The sequence below is a fragment of the Meleagris gallopavo genome, chromosome 1 (genome assembly GCF_000146605.3).
Source record: "Meleagris gallopavo isolate NT-WF06-2002-E0010 breed Aviagen turkey brand Nicholas breeding stock chromosome 1, Turkey_5.1, whole genome shotgun sequence".
NCBI lineage: Eukaryota > Metazoa > Chordata > Aves > Galliformes > Phasianidae > Meleagris > Meleagris gallopavo.
In genome coordinates, this window is record NC_015011.2 from 55,150,411 (window position 1) to 55,169,255 (window position 18,845).

Here is an 18,845-nt window from a genome sequence, read left to right on the forward strand (position 1 = left end):
TAAAGCAGGTACCCTATAATAGGATGCACAGGTGGGCATCCTGACACATCTTGAATATCTCTGTAAAGGAGACTTCTCAACCTCACTGGGCAACCTGTTCCAGTGCTCTGTCACACATACTTTAAAGAAAGACTTCTGTTAGCAGTAATGTGATAGGAAGATGACAGGCATTACATGAAAAACAACAGCAAATATAAAATTGCCCTTAACCATATAGACTTGGTGAACCAGCAGAACCAGAAAAACAAAGAAACAAACCAAAAACTTCATTGTGAAGAATTATGAAAATACTCAATTCATATTTACGCAAAATTCAATTTTGAATGTAAACAATATAATAAATTGCATCAGAATCACCTTACCTCGATTTCAATATGATCACTACATTCTTGTTTAATTACAAGTTTTAGTAATTCTGAGAGGAAATCAGCACGCTTGCATTGTATAAAGGTTCAAAATAAAATTTAAAACTGAAGAAAATTAGAAAGAAGTACGGGAACTTTATTCACTCTTCTATAATGCATATTCAAAAGGATGATTCTCAAGAAAACTAAAATGAGGTTCTTACGGATGGAAAATATTTGAGGTGCATACTGAAGGTCCCATTAAACTGAGAAAAACTTCAGCTTGTTTTGGATGTTCAAAAATAATGAGACTATATCATCACTGCTTACATTTTCTGTCTGAAAATATGTATGCATTTTACAAGTTACAGAAATATAATTTTAAATTAAAGAAAACTAACAAAAATTTGAACATCACACAATAACTGCTTTTCAGCAGCAGCTTTCTTACAGGATTTCAAAGGTGACAGATAAATATAGCCAATTAATTTAATCTCAAAGTTTATTAAAACACGAATAAATCAAAGAAAGTAAAATTCCAAGAATGCTGAAATTATGAAAAGGAGATGCTTTCATTTATCTTCAGCATTCAACTGAAAAGTAACAGTGCTCTTTTAACATTATTAGATCCTAGACAAATACACCCAAAAGTTTTAAACATATCTTGGGATTATTCAGTAGTAAAATCACTAGAGATTACAAAAAATATTGTGAAAATCCTCAAAATAAAAACTACCATTTGATCTAAAACCATAAAGTTACCATATGAGATGACAACCTGTTACATAGAATCAGATTAGCAAAAATAATTTTCACTACAGTGAAGTTTACTGTCAAACCTATTGCCATTTATTCTGTAAATTATTTCAGACTTACTTTTAACTACATGGATCAGCAAAAGACTGTAAACACTGTTGATCAAATGTTTGAGAAGTGTTAACAAAAAAGGCTTGTACTGTATAGGTGCCTGTATGTTGATGAAATACAGATACCTTAGTTACTATCCTAGGTGATATTGAAATGTTCAGCATTTGCAAGGCAATTGGAGGATTACAGTATAAATTGTTATAGAAAGGTAGAACACGAAGATTTAAATAAAAATTGAGAACAGGCGCTGTTTGCAAGTTCACATATTTCTTCTTAGGCTTTGCAAAGTTTTGTACTCCTGAATCAATTATTTAAGATTAATTCAATATTTTGTGTGCTTTCACAGTTATTTCTATTTAAATGTTATGTAAAAAATAGGATCTTAAATTTGATATAATGAAAAATAAAATCTAAAACAAGATCATCATCAGAAAATATTAAAAAAAACCACAAGAATTTTGTGTAGATTACCATACACATTTCTAAATAGCAGCACCTCCTTGCACCTACAAGGAGAAGATTTCAAGTCAAATGAATGCTTTACATCTTTACTCAGTGGACACTTATCCAGAAATAAGAGGTTTTTATTCCATTTTAAAAGAGTTGCTTAAGAAAGGAAATAAAGATTTCTAGCTATGAATACAGCAATGCTTAATTCAGAAAACTTCAGTTGAGCTTTGATGACATTCACATTGAGCACTAATCTAAGTTTGATTAAGCTCCTATTCATTTTAACAAAACGCATCCTGACTGATGTTTATTAATTTAACGAAACAATTTTAAAAGCAACATGCATTAATTTGCCTGAATCAAAAATAATGGAAAAACATTTTTTTCTGAACTTTATTGGAATGTGATAGTTTGGTTGGTTTCATAAAAGAGGTTGAACTATAAATCTGGAGGAACCACCAAATTCTCCTTATTTTATGTCTATCTCCTTATGTCTTCCAGTTTAGGACTCAAAGAAGGTGAGGAAGTTCTTACACTAAAAATCAATAAATAAAGTCAGTAACCAACAGCTTCACAGTATTATAGGCGCCTTTGTCTCCTGTATTGCTATGGAACACATATCTGAAACTGAGATTTCTACTCACATCCCTGCATCCTTTTCTCCAGGTTTTTATCTTGTTCTTTTCCTATTCTGTTATTCTCGGAGTCTTGCACCAATACGCTCTGACAATGTTGTACTGGTGGGTTCCCATGTAAAGCAACTGCCACCAGCATAAGAAACATCTCTAATTCCCCACTTTTCACAGTCTTTCATTGTAGCTCTCCTTTTATATTTGAGAACCCAAAAATGTGCAGGCAAAAACCTTAAGAAACAACTAGCCATGCAGTCCTGGCCTTAATGAACAGATGTTCAAACCACCTTTACTGGCATCAAAAAAGCAGGGACAACCAGCAGTGGGTTTTAGCAGGTCCTTATGAAAACACTATAGTTATCATGGGAATAATATTATTGTGGAACTGATTACTGTACTGCAGATGATGCGTGTCTGGAAACCCAGGCTGCTTTACTTCCCAGCTGAGCACTGAGAAATTTTTCTATTTGCTTTCCTCTTCTTCTTTCTCTCAATTTCACCATCAGAGTCAGTGTATGCCATGAACTACAGACACTACCAATAAATATTCATACACATGAATTTGTTTCAACATCCTCTGTATAATACTGATTGGTGTATCACAATATCAAAATCTATTTAACCATTTAGAAAAGTCTTTACAAAATAATTACAACGTAGGAAGAAAACAGATTGTCATCCCCAAATATTTTATACTAAATTTAGATGAAGGAGGAATTTTCAAACTGAATATAAATGCAGTCAGCTACTGAACACACATTATTTGAACTTAAGAATATAGAAGAGTATTTGGAAGACTAGTTGCAAAGGATACTCTCTTCGTAGGTCTCGTGCAGCCCAGAAATACACTAGCCCAGAAAGTCTGTCTTCCAAAAGCATGTTGAAAATAACAGTAAATGAAGATGAGGAGGTAGAATACTTTTGAGAACTTGGCACTGTCCTAAGAATGCTTTCCTTTTACACCTATGCTCCCAATAGGCTGCAAATTTAGCGTACAAAGTATCAGTGCTTTAAATCAGTTAGTATAAAATCTTTATAAACGAACAAAAACTTTTTTAGTACTCACCTGAAGAGTGTCAAAACAGAGCTGCTTCCAAACATAATTAAGTTTACATCATCATATAATAATTCCGCTTTGTTCTGGGTAGGAGCACTGACTGCTTCTTCATCAAGAAGAACTAGTAAGACCTTTATGGTATCTCTGCCAGAATATGCAGTGCCATGGTTTATTGAATGCAATTTTGGCTGAAAGCAAATAAAAATTAAAGAGAACATACTGCAGGAAAGGTCAAAAAGTGAAATCAATAGCTCACCTCCAAAAGCAACTAATAACAGCAAAAGATGCAAGAACCCCCTCCTCTCCTTTCCCAGTAAGCATCTATCAAGTAACATGAGTACGTGGAAGATTCCTTTTCATACCAAAGAATGAGGAGAATTTAGATCATTGCCAACTAGAGGCATACACTGAAAAGCAAGTCACACAAATATTCAAATCTGTGATGAAACCACATTAGCTGCTGAAACTAACATTATTTCCTTACAACCTGCTTGAGTGCCACACAAACATTCTAATGAAGTCCAACTCCTGTAACCAAATCTGCAAAAGCAGCTGACTAAGAGAGATTTTTTCCACCAAGATATGGCAAGAGGTACAATCCCCTCTTGTTTGTAACACGATAAATTCCTCAGTTTTCCACAAGAATTAAAAAGTACTTAAAGAAAATAACAATTCACATCTGGAAGAGTTCAATGCTATAGCCAGCAGATGAAGAATTTCATAGGATTGCTAGAGTAGCAAGTTTATAGCATTTCTCTGTAAAGTTCTAGGGGTTTTCTAAACAAATGTAGTGCTACATACACAGTATTAAGGTTTAAAAACTACAGTCTTTCTTATTTACTGATACAGAGAAACATACAATAGCCTAACTTTGTTTAGAACAGGGCAGGCAACAAACTGCATTTCTTTAATCAGTTAACAGTTTTCAACACAGCCTTAAAAAGATCAAATTCTATTTCTCTCCCTATTTGATTATATCAATTAGTGTATACAGCTTTCAAGAAGCCATAGCAACACGTCAGTCAGTTGCTATAAGTTATAATCAATAGCTAGAAATAGCAATTACAGAAATGGTTGTTATACTTGATTTTACAAAATTGGTCTATTTCAGTAACATCTAATTTCCTCAAAATTTATTCTGGACTTCTTCAGTCATTACATCACCACATCACCCACATCATGGAATTTTATAAAACGCCATGTGGGTCACGGTAAATTTATCTTAATGAAAAAAGTACGAGTTTGACAACAGCTTGACTGATTATATACAAAGAAAATGTAATAATAATAACGTGTAGAATATAGCATAACTTCCTAGCTGCCAAAAGATGACCTTCAGAAATCTCACGTACTACTACAACAGTAGCTTGGTGTACTAAATACTATTGTCCAAAAAACAATAGGAACTTCAGGCAAGATAAAAATCCCTGCCACAAAAATCTTGTTCATTATTAAAATAATGACTCTAAATATTTTTTCAAGTAAACTATTTATTAATCTTTCAAGGGAAGTAACCATTAACTACTCCAGGCTATTCAAGCCAGTTCCAGAAATGCCAACTGTATTCAATTTACAGCAGTAAATTTCTAAGGAAGAAATTAATCACAATTGCTATTATTCACTCATGAAGTCTTCAGTGAAAAGTTGTGCTTCCTTCTGTATAAAATATTGATTTTTTATACAGCTTTAGACTTTAATAAAACAGATATTTACAGGAAAACTAAGCAAAGATGTAAGAAAACTAATACGAAAAAAAGCGAATATTTTTCCAACAAAATGTCTCTTTTCAGGTATATTCTATACAACCTGAAGAGAAACCAAAGTATATTTTATGTAGTGCCAGTTTTTCTAAGAGCTGCTGGAGGCATCCTTTTCAGATCTACAGTTAATTTCAGATTTACAATTTGTACTTAAAGTAACAAGTCAATTACTTCCATGTGAAAAGCCATACCATACCATCAAAGGCAGAACTTACTCTGAATACAGATCTTTTTTTCTGAAAAATTACAGCATTATTTAAAAAAAAATAAAAATACAGCATTCTTTTTAAAGAAAACAAAACAAAATGAGATATATGTGAAACTCAGCAGAGATTTAACCTTTGCTGTTCTAAGATCTTAATGGAGCAATACAGACACTCCAATTTTTCTTCACAGTTCAAATTCATTTGGAAAATGCATGGAAATCTTTCATTATCAAAATCCATAATCAAAACCTGCCCGTCTATGTGTGTTTAGTATAATGTCTTTCTACTGAAAGCTCCACTGAAACCTGCAGTATCACTGCTTAACATTTGCCCATGCTTTCTTGGTGAGCACTAGATTTCTCAAGCCAACCAGCATATCAGCAATATTCACACCACAGTCATCCCTCATGGCTGTTAGCTATATCTGTACCTATACTATGCATATGGATGTCCTGTGGTGAGTATGGTGAAAAGGATTAGCTTAAAACCCATCATTCTCTGACATATACTCAAGTTTTCTCACAAAGAAACTATAATAGAATCTTCCCACTCAAAAGCAGATTGGTTCTTCCAACAGAGAGATTAAATTCAAAAGCGTAATTGGGAAAACCTTCAACATAGAACCACTGACTCACAGTAATATAGTTAAGCAGATAAGCTGCCCACAGATGCCCATTTTAACAAAACTTCATGCTGTTCTTAACAGAATTAAGTACTTCCATGTTTCTTGACAATCATCCCACTATCTTCTCCCTCAACAAGAAAACTAGAAAACGTTTCTATAGACTGTTAGACTACAGTCTCAACCTATAGAAAACAATAAGAAACATAAGCTACGTTAGAAAAGCATTGCTTGGTAAATCAGAAGAATCTTACCTACCTGATAAAAAATCTAAGACTTTAAATTTATTTTTTTTTAGGAATCCAGGTAGCCAGATAAAGACAGAAATAATAGGGCTGCTAACTTTTCAGATGGAGCAGAGAAAGAAAAAACAAAGACAAGAAAGGGAAACGGAAATACAAAGTAATGGAAGCCTCAGGAGATGCAGTAAAATGAGGATGCTAATCCATGGAAACATGTATTTAAATCAGTTTGCCCACTAAGATCTAGAGGATCCTACTTCTTATTGAAAAGCAAAAGGACATTGGAAGTTTTATAAAAATCTGATAGAAATCTTGTTACTATGGGCTAATTCCAGAGATTTGGCAATACCAAGCACTCTAAGAATAGACACAAAAAGTGGTCAGCAGTTTTTAGACGTTTCCTAGACAAAAACACATGATATAAGACATTGTTTTATATATGTCAACAATGTAAAATAAGGTTGGTTGATGTTTTCATTAGAAAAATATCATAATAGAAAACTGCGTAGATTCAAAGTACAGAAATCACAAATAAAAACATGTATTCAGGTTACTCTCCACATCTATCTTTTTAAACATTAAATGTTTTGAATCCCTCCAAGAAAAAAACCACACACACACACACACAAAAAGCATTAGTAACTGTGTTAGTGTCTTGAAACACTGAAAGAGAAAAACATACACAGAGTATTTGGGTTTTCATTCGTTATTCCTGCCAAGGTTTCACCATATTCCGGATTTCTTTCATATTCAGCCATATTTTGAGCTTCTTACCCTTAATAATACTTGACTCAGAGCTAATTAAAATTTGTGTTCTTTAATCAAAAAGCAGATATATGTTCTCAAATCTTAACTCCACTTTCAACAGGGTTTTTTTCTGCTTGGAAATGTTATAGGTCTACTGCTTTGAAATTACTGGCAATCTAACAGTTACAAGTATTTACATTTAGAACTGTTGCAAGAACAAAATAAATTTTGAAGAGCATTTAATTCACTATTTCAAGTAAGAAGTTTAAATAAAACATCTTTTTGAAATCCACACTGTAATCCTAAAGTATAAGTCTTTCAGCAAGTTTAAAACCACAGTGTAGAGGAAATGACACTGCTCTATTAGTAGGAAAAGATTATACTCTATATAAAAGTCTTTAGAAAAAACAAAACCAAACCACAGAACAACAACAAAACCAGAAGGACATTTACTTTCTTGTAAAGCTAAATAGTAAAAAGAACAAAAGAAGTCCCATTACCCGTGTTGGACTGACTCCAGTGGTGCTAACAGTCAAGACTTCATGTTGTGAATCGATAATATTTTTAATCCTCAAATCCAAATCTTGTACAACTTCCTCTACTGCCTGATAGAAAGGATCCCCATTGCTTCGGCCTTTCATCAAATGCATCTTCACTGTTGACAGAATTTGCCCCCCTGCAACTCTGAAAATAGGCAGAGGGTCATCTCCACATTAATCTTGGCAGCACTTTAGTATACCTATTAGTGTTGAACATAGCTAGTCTTCACAGTTAATCAAAACTCTTCAGAGAACAGCTTTGATCTTTCAAATCAAAGAGCAGTGTGGAAGCATTGTCCAACATAATAGCCTGCTTAAGAAAAACAGAGATTATAAGAAAAGGTAATGAATTCAGCATTTAGTACTACTCTGACCTGCAACACAAAACTAACTTTTCCATAAAGTTCAAAGAAAAGCACTTTCTTTAAACCAGTAGTTACTGTTTCGCTTGTAAGCTGCTAAGTGAACAAACATGGATCCTAATTTAACATCCGATTCAGATTTTGAACATTGTGTGTTTCATGAAGGTTCTTTAAAATATCAGTCTGCTTTCAATTTTGTTTCAGTAGTTAGTAATTAGACTAAACGAACATTATTTTTTTACATAAAGATACACAGTACTAATCTTCTTTATCATCAAGAGAAAACACAGAGTATATTTATGCTAAGTCCAGAAACATCCATGAAGTTAGACATAAAAAATATAAATAATTCATGCCAAAATATTTGTTTTGCCATAGCCAAGAGCAAGGCCAACTTTTCAACTTCCTCCACACTTAATAGCTCCTACCTAGTTTTCCTAAAAGGATACCTTGCAAATACAGAGACAGTCATATTTTGCACACATTAAATCCTAAAGAGAAATCTCAGAATTCCTGCTAGGAATACCTCCATCTAGTAGAATTCTAGCTGTCTAGATTCATAATCCAAAATATAAAATAACTGTGTGGGGCTAAGGAAGAACAAGGAGTGAGCTAGAGGAAAACAAGTTTGTTTATATTGTTTTCTGTTAAAATACATGGAAGGAATGGGGCCAGGCATCTTGCTATTCTGGCTGAACAAAACTCCTGGTAAATAACTTAGAAGCCCTGAAGTTAATATGAAATATTTTTGGCTTTGTTCCAGGTCAGAAACAACTATTTCCATGCAGTTCTCAGTTTTAACTTTTACAGATTAAAGATTATTCAATTCACATTAGAATTTGCAGGCTTGTTTAAACAGATAAACGTTAGCTTTCCAGAAGCTTAAGCACAATGCATGAACTCAGCCAAAAGGAAAGTCACCAGGTGAAGTCCCTCAGCACAAAGCTCAAGAACCATACCAGATCTTAAAGAGAGGAAAAAAACAATGCTTGAGTACCCCTGCTCCAAAAAACACAGTTCAGTCTAACCACACAAGAATGAAAAGTTCAAGGGGAGAAAAAATAAAAATCATTCAGTGCAAGTCGTCAAGAGGTAAGAGAGTATTGTTGAAGAAAATTCTGTCTCAGAGATACGTATAGGAACTCTAGCCAAGCCTCCTGATACTTCTTGCCAAACTGTTTTATTTCCTCAGGACTAAAGTGATATTTTCCAAAACAATACCCTCAAATGAGAAAAGCATTGTATTAACTGAGTAGTATCTGCTCCATAAATACTGTATGAAATCTATAACTCTAGAACAAACAAGCAGGTGAAGTGATTGGCTGAAGCTGTGTTTCAAAGTATAGACTTTCCCTATATGCCTAGGGATATATATATACGTAATGTGCGTATTTGCTGGAAGAAGAAGGATTATTCTATATATAACAATGGACACGCAGTAAAAAGATAATTGTATCCTCAGTTAAAATGCTACGTGTTGTCTGTAATTCTTGATTACCTTGCAGTTTTTCTCCAAGGAAGAAAAAATACGATAAAAAAATTTTCTATTTGTTCATTTGGTATTTTTTTGCTTCTACTACTCAATGCCAACTAAGGATCTTAGCTGTTATAAATAAAGTTAATTTAATCTATTTTTCTCCCCATATTCCCTCCTCTTTTCCAGGAAAGAGTTCCAGTTCCCAATCTGATATGCAGTATTAATTGGAGCAAAGAAAAGTTTATTCATACTTTAATGAGATATTATATAAATAAGACATAAAATATTCATCTAATTTGTGTGGAACACTGAAACACTGTGCCACAGCTTATGCATTTTACAATAGGAAATGAAATTGAATAAAGTTATGCTGTGAATTTTATTTTATTAAAGTATTGAATAAATTTATGAAATGCTGTATACACCTCTCATTGGTGCTATTCATAAACTTACTACAAAAAGCCCTAATTGACCAAGTCTTATAGTTTCATAATGTACAATCAGACTAGTCTGAGTTGGAAAAGCAAGGCATTCTTTTGGCAGTTACTTATGTTATCTATAGCATCAATTGAGATGGTTAGGCCACTGTTCAAATTTAAGCAGTCCATTAGTAGTAGTAGTAGGTACTAGGTAGTAGTAGATCATCTGTCCATCAGAAAACTCACTGGATCAAAAATGTTTCAAAAAGCAATAATCTTGAAGGTGGATTTATAAATTAAATAACAAATGTAATACTTAGAATTCAAGTAATAAAATAAGTGACCTGAGAATCTCTAGATCCACTAGGAAGATTTCACGCTACTGACATTCAAGCAAAGTTTACCTAAAAGCATGAAAATAAAAGGAAAATGCTGTAAAAATGCAGCTTTTGGGGGTTGTGCTGGTGGTTTTTGTTTTGTTCATTGGAAAAGGAGTCTGAATGCCAGATTACTCTCATTCATATTTCCTAGAAAAACCATTTGAATGTAAATGGAGTGTAAAATATCTGGCATAGTACTAGATAGTAAATGTTTATATGAATTAAATGAGGTAGAAAACTGCTACCCACCTTGCAATTCCTAACAGCTAGAATGCCAGTAAAAGTTTGTTTTTAATATGGAATTATATCAAACAAGTTATCTGTCTTAAAATCATTTTTTGCATCAGCAGACGTTAAGAATTATAATTCTTCTTAATGCTGAAAGAGAAGAGCAAAATCCAAGTGAATTCAAGAATAAACATTAAACCAAGTAATGCCATTTGTCTAAGGTAATACTGAACTTGGGAAACCTTGTCTTTCCAGTCAGGGTGCCTGCTAACAGTTCTCAGATCTCAGGCTGCTGACATGAAATTTTCTAAAACAAGGTGCGTAAGTCTCACATCCTTGGTCTTTGAAGTCATATTATGTGAGGACTCTTTTCAAATCCAATTAACAGCAAATATCTCTCAGTTATCATTGTAACAGATATCCTAAGATAGCAATTTTTTTAAAGATCTCTAATAATATGATTTTCTCATCAGAGTCACATGCAACAAGATTTCTCTGTTCTATATGGAGGAAACAGATCTGGGGGTTTTGGTCGATGCTTGGCTGAACATGAGCCAGCAGAATGCCCAGGTAGCCAAGAAGGCCAATCGCATCCTAGCTTGTATCAGAAAGAGTGCTGCCAGCAGGAGCAGGGAAGTGATTACCCCTCTGCACTCAGCACTGGTGAGGCTACACCTCTAGTGCTGCATTCAGTTTCAGGCCCCTCTACAAAAAAGACACTGAGGAAGTGGAGCACTTTCAGAGAAGGGCAATGAAGCTGTGAAGGATCTGGAGCATAAGTCTTAGAAGGAGCAGCTGAAAGAACTGGGATTACTTAGTCTGGAGGAGGCTCAGGGGAGGTGTTATCACTCTCTACAACAACACGAAGGGAGGTAGTGGTGAGGTGGGGGTCGGCCTCTTTTTCCCATGTAGCTAGCAATAGGACAAGAGGGAATGGCCTCAAGTTGCGCCAGCGAAGATTCTTTGATGGGCTGCATCATCCTAGCTGCTGAAACATGAAGTAAGGCTCTCACAAATACCGCCATCTTTCATAACACAGTCCCACTTAATTCTTTTATTTCCTGCCCAAAATAGTTTAGACTGCTGTGCAAGTGAGTGAGGGAAAGCATGCAATCGCACAACTCAGGGCTATGTTAATATGAGGGAATTCTGAAAGTAATGCCTCCTATTTTATTACATTGGTCCTTGACATCAGAGGCAGATTGTGTTGGTATGGCAGTAGAGTTTGAACCTTCCCACCAACATTTCATTACATTTTACTGTCGTGTGTCAGACGGCAGCAGAGGCGCAGTCTGATAAAATGGCATCTGATATGGAATTGCATGAAGAAAAGGCGTGAAATTAAACTCTTTAATGTGGAAAAAATGGTATCCATTGACATTCATTGATGCTTGCTGAATGTTTATGAAGATCAGGCAGTGGATATGAGCAGAGTGAGGTGCTGGGTGATGCATTTCAGCAATGGTGACAGCAACATGAAAGACAAGCGACATTCCAGATGGCCACACACAATTATCACACCACGAAGTGAGGGGTACCTCCATCAGCTCATCAGTGCATTGTGACCAATGAACTGTGGACAGAGCTGAATATCGGCTTCAATGCATTGGAAACATTGTGGCAACTTTGGACTGTAGCAAAATGTGTGCCACAAGGGATAAGCAAATGCTCACATAGGAACAGAAAGAGCACTGAAAGCAAGTTTGCCAGGACCCATTGAACAAATACAAGGCTGAAGGTGACAGTTCCCTCGATTACATCATCACTGGAGACAAGACATGGTGTCACCACTATGAAACAGAGTCAAAACAGCAGTCCATAGAGTGGCAACATGTGACTCCTCCATAGAAGAAAGAGTTCAGGACATAGCCCTCAGCAGGTAAAGTACACTGATTTTTTTGGGATAGGTAAGGGTGATCCTTCTGGATTTCGTGAACAGGGACAAACCATCAACTCTGATTGCTACATCAAGAATGCATCTCAGGTGATTGAACTTAAGACTTCACAGGCAGACTCTGCTTAATTTTAGAATTAATGCCTTGTTAATGTTTTTTTGAATTAACAAGTCCCCAGATATTTGAGATCAGTTGATCACTGTCACCTATTGGCCACTTTTTACCCTTGATTATCCATACCATCAAATGTCTAACTAGAAAGACTTATGAAAACAATCTAAAAAATAAATTTGGTTTGTTATCATGAACAGCTCAAGATCATAATTTCAGAATAATAATAATAAATTAACACCCTTCTGTAGTTTCTGACAGCAGCGAGTAAAACATAAACCAGAAACATAGTATTCCCTTATAAATTTCCCATCTTCCTTCTTAGAGTGGTTCTCTGTGAGTTCCCTCAGTCTAGGAGGCAGCCATCCCGTTACAATTCTATCATGCTAAGATGACTGTTTGGTAAATCTGCTTAGGAAAAACTACCCAAGAAGTGAACAAGGCTCTGATATAGGACTGTTCTTATCTTCTAAATTCTACCTTCTAGAACATTTCAGGTTGGAACTCTGGAGAAGGCTGAGAGGGGATCTCATCACTGTTAACAAACATCTAAAGTGTAGGAAACCAGTTGATGGAGGTGGACTCTTTTTGGTGGTGAGCAACAGTAGAACAAGAGGCAACGGGCAGAAACTGGTACAAGGACGTTCCATACTAATACAAGGAATAACTTCTTCACTGTCAGAGTGATGGAGCACTGAAACAAGCTGCCCAGAGAGGCTGCGGAGTCTCCTTCTCTGGTAATATTTAAGACCTGCCTGGACGCTTTCCTGTGCAACGTGCTGTACAGAACCAGGGGGGTTGGACTCAATGATCCCTAGAGGTTCCTTCCAAGGAGGTCACCTACAATTCTGTGGTTCTGTGTGATCTTTATTCAGTATCCTCCTTTTCAGTGAAGTTTAATACAAAAGACCTATGACATTTAAGATTTTATAAGAATTGACAGAAGAAACAGCTTACTATTGTCAGCATGAACCAGCACTAAAAGAAGAGTATACTATTCACGTAGGATTTCTCTCATTTTCCCTGTAGCTATAAAGAAAAACCAGATGTCTAAATTAAGACAGGAATGCCTGACTGAAGAAAAAAAGAGATGACAAATGTAATTTATGTACTCAGACAAAACATACTTCAATAGGTTACAAAGACATAGTCATGCATCAAGAGCTAGAAATCACAGCCTTATTGATTGATACAGATTTAGGAAAATATTTCAGAATTTAAGAAATGAACAGATATCCATTTTTAAAACTCGAAATTACGCAAAGAGCGTAGCAATGTAGTTCTATTCTCAAGTGTAAAAACAAACCAAAAAAAACAGGATTTCAACTAGTTTCATCCTATGAGAGGAGAAAAACTAGAGAAAATAGAAGTAAGAAACAATACAAAGTAAAACTTCTCCTAACAGAGGAGTAACTGTGTCCTTAAAGCAAACCTACTTTTAGTAGCTAAATTTGCATAAAAATGAAAAAAAAAAGCTGTTCATCTTCAATAACATTTTATCAATGAAATTTTATCAGTGAACTTATCCATATTTTTAAAATATGTGGGAAAGAAATAATTATATCAAAATCCAGTACTCAAAAATTTCATCCCAAACAATGAACTTAAGCATTTGTCCCTTGTTGCTGACTTCTTTAAAATCACAGAGAACAATATATATGGTGAAGACACTACTTTGAACCCTTTGGAGTTCTGCAGTTCAGTAGATCCACAATAGAAGCACAGCAAAAAAATTACTAAGTATTTTTCCACGTTCCTACCAACACTTATGCTGCACTGTCAAAAATGTTTACCTTTTACCTCTGCTTTCTTCCACTAAGCTAAAAATGACCCTCCCTCAGGAGATGCTACCATCTCAAACATCTGGAATCTTCTTAAGAACTTACTAGCAGAAACATAGTTGGTGTTCTGTCAGTGTGTTCATGCACCAAGATTAATACATGTTATTCTCCATACCAAACAACACTCCTCAAATCCTGCAACGATGCTATAAGACTAAATAAATATACTAGAAGAGCATGCATGCTTTTCCAGGGAAGGCAGCTTATCCACTAGGTGGATAAGGAATTGGTTGAAAGGCCCAAAGAGTGGTGATTAATGGTTCTACGTACAGGTGGAGGCCAGTAACGAATGGTGTTCCCCAGGAGTCTGTCTTGGGACCAGTGCTCTTTAACATTTTTATCAATGACATCAACGATGGAATCAAGTGTACCCTCAGCAAGTTTGCTGATGACACCAAGCTGAGTGGTGCAGATGACACGGTGGAAGGAAGTGATGCCATTCAGAGGAACTTCAACAGGCTTGAAAGGTGGGCCTGGGAAAATCTAATGAGGTTCAACACAACAAAGTGCAAGGTTTTTGTACTTGGGCAGAAGTAATCCGCAGCATATATAGAGACTGGAAGGAGCAGCCCTTGAGAGCAGCCCTGCAGAGAAGGACCAGGAGGTCCTGGTGGATGAAAAGCTTAACATTAACCAGCAGTGTGGTCTTGCAGCTTGGAAAGCAAATGGTATCCTGGGCTCCATCAGAAGAGAGGTGGCCAGCAGGGACAGGAAGGTGATTGTCCCTCCCTGCTCTGCCCCTGTGAGGCCCCATCTGGAGTACTGCGTCCAGATCTGGGGCCCCCAATACAAGAAAGACAGGGAGCTGTTGGAGAGGGTCCAGAGGAGAGCCACAAAGATTATCAGAGGGCTGGAGCACCCCCCCCTATGAAGACAGGCTGAGCGAACTGGGCTTGTTCAGCCTGGAGAAGAGAAGGCTGTGGGGTAATCTCATTGCAGCCTTTCAGTACCTGAACCTATAAACAGCCTATAAACAGGAAGGGAGTCAACTCTTTACAAGGGTAGATAATAACAGGACAAGAGGAAATGATTTTTAAGTTGGAGGAGGGAAGATTTAGGTTGGATATCAGGGGAAGTTCTTCACCAGGAGAGTGATGAAGGGCTGAAACTGGCTGTCCAGAGAGGTTGTGGATGCCCCATCCCTGGAGGTATTCAAGGCCATCTTGGACAGGGCCCCAGGAAGCCTGGTCTAATATCCAATGTGGAGGTTGGTGGCTCTGCCTGTGGCAGAAGGGGTGGAGCTTGATGATCCTTCAGGTCCCTTCCAATCCAAGCCATTCTATGATTCTATGTGTACGTATGTATACCTCTGTTGGTGAACTAGAAGTGGTGATAAAGTATATGCTTATCACATTTGCAGATGACACCAAACTGGGTAGAACAGTCAATACATTCTGGGGAAGTGCTTCCATGCAATGCAGTACCTAGACAGACTGGAGAAAAGGGCTGACAGGAACCATAAAAAATTCAACAGGAAATGCAAATTCTTGGAAAGAGATATGCCCTTGCAAAGTTACTGGCTGGGCAGAAAATCTGTGGAAAAAAACTTGGGAGTCTTGGTGCATGTTCAGCAAGCTAAACAAGCCACGAGTGTGCCTTGGCAACAAAGAAGGTCAACAGTATCTTTGGCTGCATCTACAGTAGCGTAGCCAGTAGTCTAAGGAATGTGATTATCCTTCTCTGATCAGCAGTTGTTGGACTGAACTTAGAATGCTGCATCGAGTTTTTGGCCCCCCAGTCCAGAATGGATACTGATAAACTGAAGCAAGATTAGTAAAGGAATGCCAAGATGGTCAGGGAGACATGTCATCTGAGAAGTTAAAGGAACAGATTGTTCAAACTGGAGAAGAGAAGGCTTCTGGGAGATCCACTAGCAGCCTTCTGATACCCACAAGGAAGTGATCAAGAAGAAGACGACAGGCTGCTGGCAGATAATGGACAGAAGAGAGACAATAGACATAAACTGAAATAAGATAGGTCCTAACTAAAATCCTTATTGTCATGAGGACACTCAAGCAGTGGAACAAGTTGCCAAGATGCTGCAGTCTCCATCCTTGAAGGTTTTCAAAACTTAACTGGACAAAGACCTAACGATCCTAGGCTGACCTCATAATTGACCTGTTTTGAGTAGGATGTTGAATCAAAAGCTTTCTGAAGCTACTTTCACAAGAATTATTTCATGATCTTAAGTTCATTGTGCCCAAAAACAAGCAACAAAGCTGATAAAGGGTCTGGAGAACAAGTCTCATGAGAAGTGACTGAGGGAACTGATTCTTCAGTCTGGAGAAGAAGCCCAGGAGAGACTTATCACTCTTTACAGTGGCCTGAAAGGAGATTGTATCAAAGTTGGGGGTCAGCATTTTCTCCCAGGTAACTAGTGGGACGGCAAGAGGTAATGGCCTTAAGCTGCACCAGGGAAGGTTCAGGTTAGATATTAGGAAAAAATTCTTAAGAGTGGTACTGCACTGGCACAGGCTGCCCAAGAAAGTGTTTGAATCACCGTCCCCAGAGGTGTTCAAGAAATGTGTGGATGCAGCACTGAAGGACACAGTAGAGACAGGTTGACCACTGGACTAGATGATCTTAGAATCACTGTGGTTGGGAAAGACCTCTACAATTCCAAAGACTCTGCTTTGTACATGCTTGCACAACTTTCCCACAAATTTAGAACACAAAACTCCAGAGCTGCATGAAAGCTATCCAAACATTCAGGACAAGATCAAATAAAGCTTCATACGCATTCTCTCCTAAATACTACTATATTTTAAGATGCAATCACAGCTTTACAAAGGCAACATGAGAAGCAGTATTTTCCCTACCCTCTGAAAGCTCAGTACACTAATACACATGTATGATCAAGTCAAATCGTAAATTAAATGTAAGAAGACTGCTCATGGACTTGATATGAAGATCCAGCCCAAAGCATCACACTCGCTCAAAGGTAATGAACAGAACACCTACTACAGCTGTTCAGTTCAAACTGCTACTACTTTGAGCTGTGCAATAGTGTCACCTAGTGGACAGTAGTTACAACAAAGCGAGGGCCAATTCAAGAAGAAAAATCTACCATCTCCCATCTTTGCTACTCTATGAAACCAGTTGGGACTTCTAAATTTTATACATGCACATGAAGCAAAAAATAGCAGCAATGAATAATACAAATACTTTTCCATTACTTAGTTTTGAGCCATACAAAGCTTTCATAAAGTTGAAAAATGTCATTCAAGAAATAGAAGAAATGCTCTATCTGGATGCAGGAAGCATTTTACCGTTTGGTCTAAACAAGGAGGATTTCAAAAATAATAGATGAGTACTGCAGGCTTTAATTTATATCATAAAAGAGCCTCCAGTTCACCAAGTGTATAATAATCATCCACTTCACTGGCAAATGCAACACTTATATTTTTCTGTCTCTTGACAGAAAACAAGTAGATCATGCAAGTTCTCCATTTACTTCACGAACATTGTCCAAGATGTACAGAATCGGTAAATAGTTTGAGGGTTATAAGCTTTACAGCATCCTCAAACATTAAGGAATGTTCATGCTACTACTGATTCCTGAAAGTTCAGCGATGTCTTCTAATGTTGCGCAGCTAGAGAATGAGAAGAAAATTTCAGAGATTCATAAGAATGTTTATTCTGCTCAGCAAATTCTCCTTGAAAATACTGTTTTGGTGGGGTTTTGTTTGTTTTTCAGTTAAGTTTAAAAAAAAAAAAAAATCAAACAATCTCTTGCTATCAGATCTCCTTAAAGTTTGTGTCTCATCTGAATCAAACCATCACAGTTTCATCAGGAGTTTGCTGTTCTACTCATCTCATCTGCTGTTCAGTTTCTTTCTTAACAGAATGACTTGAAGATGAGAAAAACACTTTTGTGTGCCTTGTAGCACAGAAAATACTAAGATCTTTACAGCAGAGAAAGAGCAATGCCACAGATAGATTGCTCATTATCCTCCAGATTTCTGAGAAGGTTCCTAAGGAATACACAACTAAAAACTTTTTCTGCACTCTTGCTCAGTTCTTCGTTTTGTTTACTTTTCTCCCATTCTTCATTTTGCAGTAATGACAGAATTAGAGAAATTTCTTTTGTTAAACTGCTTCTTTCGCAATTCAGAATAAATGTAAAATCACAGGCAGGATATGCAAACTGTCCCCACTCACATGGCTTACTAAACACTTGCAAAAGGAAAATGGAGTAGTTTTCTTTTGTTCATAAATCTTGTGATCCTTAAGTTTGAGAACTTCAGAATTCTAATGAATATTCCTTTGAAGACAGTCAACAAATTGTATAAGTTGTCCTACAAATATTTAGGTACTTAGATATAGAAACATATAAACATGATAGTAGTATTTTATTTTTTTTTTAATATATCTTGCAGTTATAAAACCCATTCAGAGTGCAAGAAGAGATAACAGGAAAAAAAAATACAGCACAGATAGCTTTTGTTCTTGGCAAGTGATACAAACAAGGACAACTACATATATACATGTAATCTACTGAACATGCCAGAATCTGCTATTAACGAGATTTACGTCCTAAAATAGTATAGGTTCTCATACCATCTATACAGAATTATAATAGGAACTAGAATCACAGAATCGTAGGGGTTGGAAGGGACCTCCAGAGATCATCGAGTCCAACCCCCCTGCCAAAGCAGGCTCCCTA

General features: G+C 36.5%; 1 protein-coding gene across 1 annotated transcript in view; it reads right to left on the bottom strand.

Moving 5' to 3' along the window:
* Nucleotides 1-18,845, bottom strand: part of LOC100544119 (PCNA-interacting partner) — a 44,465-nt gene that overhangs the window by 12,289 nt on the left and 13,331 nt on the right. Inside the window, exons 2-3 of the mRNA XM_010713484.3 lie at nucleotides 7,428-7,611; nucleotides 3,360-3,538 (exon numbers count right to left, since the gene is read on the bottom strand). Of these exons, the coding sequence (XP_010711786.1) occupies nucleotides 3,360-3,538; nucleotides 7,428-7,611 (363 nt within the window). The remainder of the gene's footprint in view (nucleotides 1-3,359; nucleotides 3,539-7,427; nucleotides 7,612-18,845) is intronic.